This window comes from Fusarium vanettenii (genome assembly GCF_000151355.1).
Source record: "Fusarium vanettenii 77-13-4 chromosome 13 genomic scaffold NECHAsca_55_chr13_4_0, whole genome shotgun sequence".
Lineage (NCBI taxonomy): Eukaryota > Fungi > Ascomycota > Sordariomycetes > Hypocreales > Nectriaceae > Fusarium > Fusarium vanettenii.
Window position 1 is genome coordinate 57,739 of NW_003315834.1, and position 2,180 is coordinate 59,918.

At 58.7% G+C, this 2,180-nt stretch overlaps 1 protein-coding gene across 1 annotated transcript; it reads left to right on the forward strand.

Moving 5' to 3' along the window:
* On the forward strand, positions 1-2,180 carry NECHADRAFT_54524 (uncharacterized protein; the record flags this gene model as incomplete). The annotated part of the gene is made up of 2 exons (XM_003040893.1): positions 1-466; positions 526-2,180. 2 exons carry the CDS (start codon positions 1-3, stop codon positions 2,178-2,180), a joined length of 2,121 nt encoding a protein of 706 aa, XP_003040939.1.

Consider the following 2,180-nt stretch of genomic DNA (forward strand, 5'->3'; position numbering starts at 1 on the left):
ATGGCGGCCGCATTCCGTCCAGTGAATTCGCCGCTGGCAAACCCCGTCTCGCGCGAAGACGTCATGGCTTCGTCGCCCGCTACCCCTCGACCCAACACAGCGCCTCACACGCATCCCTCAAGACCTATCGACGATGTTGCGACTCCGACCCGAGCGACGTTCAATGTTTCCATGGCTAGTCAGAAGCCGCTCCCCTCCAGCCCGTTCCCGCAGAGCGTGCAGGTACCCGACACAGCACCTAAACCGAGGATGCCTAGGCGTCACAACTCTCGACACTCCAACAAGTCGGCGGATTCGGTCGATGTGGATATGGACGATTCCGATGGAGAGACTGGCACAGTCGAAGAGGGCCAGGCTTCGGACGAGGAAAGTATTGGTGCCGAGGGAACACGATCGGGCAAGAAGAAGAAGTCGCAGCGCTTTTACTGCACCGACTACCCGCCTTGTAACCTGAGCTTCACCCGGAGTGAGCACCTGGCAAGGCACATCAGGTGCGTCAACTCGTTCGCACTTTGCTTTGGAAAGTTATGCTTACCGTAATCAACAGGAAACATACAGGTGAACGGCCCTTTCAGTGTCATTGCTCGCGGCGCTTCTCGCGCCTGGACAACTTGAGGCAACATGCGCAGACTGTTCATGTCAACGAGAATATTCCCATGGATTCGCTGGCAGCTACCGGTTCTCGGTTCCAGCGTCAGATGCGACCGGATCGTGTACGGCAGGCTGGAAACAGAGCGCGGGCATCTACTGGTGGAAGCGCTGGCGGGCCACAGCGAGGGCATTCCAAGTCCTTGTCTACTTCTAGCATCACGAGCGTTAGTTCTGTTGGCTCTGCATATAGCGTTCACGCCGATGCTCGTCGAAGGCCCGCTCCTCTGGTGATGGCTGACCCACGATCGCGATTGTCCCTGGAGTCGTATCGAAGCGCTGCTGACAGCACCTATTCGTCCTACCGACCTGCATCTCCAAGCGACTTTGGGACACCGACCTCGTCCAACTTTTCGACTGGGCAGAGCAGCCCTCGATGGGTCGCTGGGGTCAATTCTCCCTCTTCTCACTCACGATCCCAGAGCATGTATGCCCCTGGAACTCGAACTCCCGGCCGCCGACTGAGTGTTCCCTCTGGTGCTAACCCGTTCCAATCACCATCGGGCCTAGTTGTAGGAAGGCCAGTCTTTGGACCTGGTGGTGCTAATGCTTCGAATGTGGGCGCTTTCCCATCAGCCAACGGTATTGTTGCGTCCCCGAACGCTTCAACCGCTCCATGGCCACCAAGGGAAACAATGTCTGAGAGCGAATGGCGTCGACGGACCTGGCACCCGGACAGCCGCAATGTGAATGGAAACCCCAGTCAGCTGAGCTCTGTCGTGAACCAGTCTTCGGTTCGCCCGAACCCGCCACCGCCGATTGCGAATCCCGCAACCTCCCAGTCGTCATTCCGTCTTCCAGGTATCGAGTCGTTTGACCCTATTCCTCCTCGACCCGGAAGCCCTGCTAGGAGGCCGCCATCACCCATGGTTATCGATTCCGAGTCTCACCCACGAGCTGCCTACCAGCCGCATCTTGTCGAGACACCCATGCAGGACGAGAGACGGAATCTCAACATGTACGACGCCAGCCTGCAACGCGGTCTCAACCGTCTTGATATCAACCACAGCACTCCACCTCGGGATAGCGCTGGAGCATGGGCTTCTGAGGCAAACAAGGCAGTGCAGGCACAGGCCGAGCAAGTCCGACTTAACCCCCCAACTGTCCGGTTCGAGGACCAGCCTCCTCCAGCCTATGCTGCTCCCAAGCCTGCTGTTGCAACGCGGGCTATGCATCAGCACACCATGTCTGCTCCGTCCATCACATCACGGGACAGCAAGCGTCACGGTTGGTACCACGGGCCTGTCTCTGCTCATCGAGAGGGCAGACCTCAAGAGCAGCCAGACCCTCGGGTGGCTCATGTTGATCGGATGGTACACCCCAACTTTACCGGCTTTAGCGGGTTTCCTGTGAAGGAGTCGCCACAGCACCACCACCAACCACCTCCACCACATCCCCAACAGCAGCAGCAAGGCCAGCCCCAACACCCGCAACAGCAACCAGGTCGACCCGGCAGTAACGACTCTCTGGGGCGCCTGGAGGCTCTGGTAGCTGTTGCAACGAGTGAAGGGTCAACCGCTGCGGCCTATTAA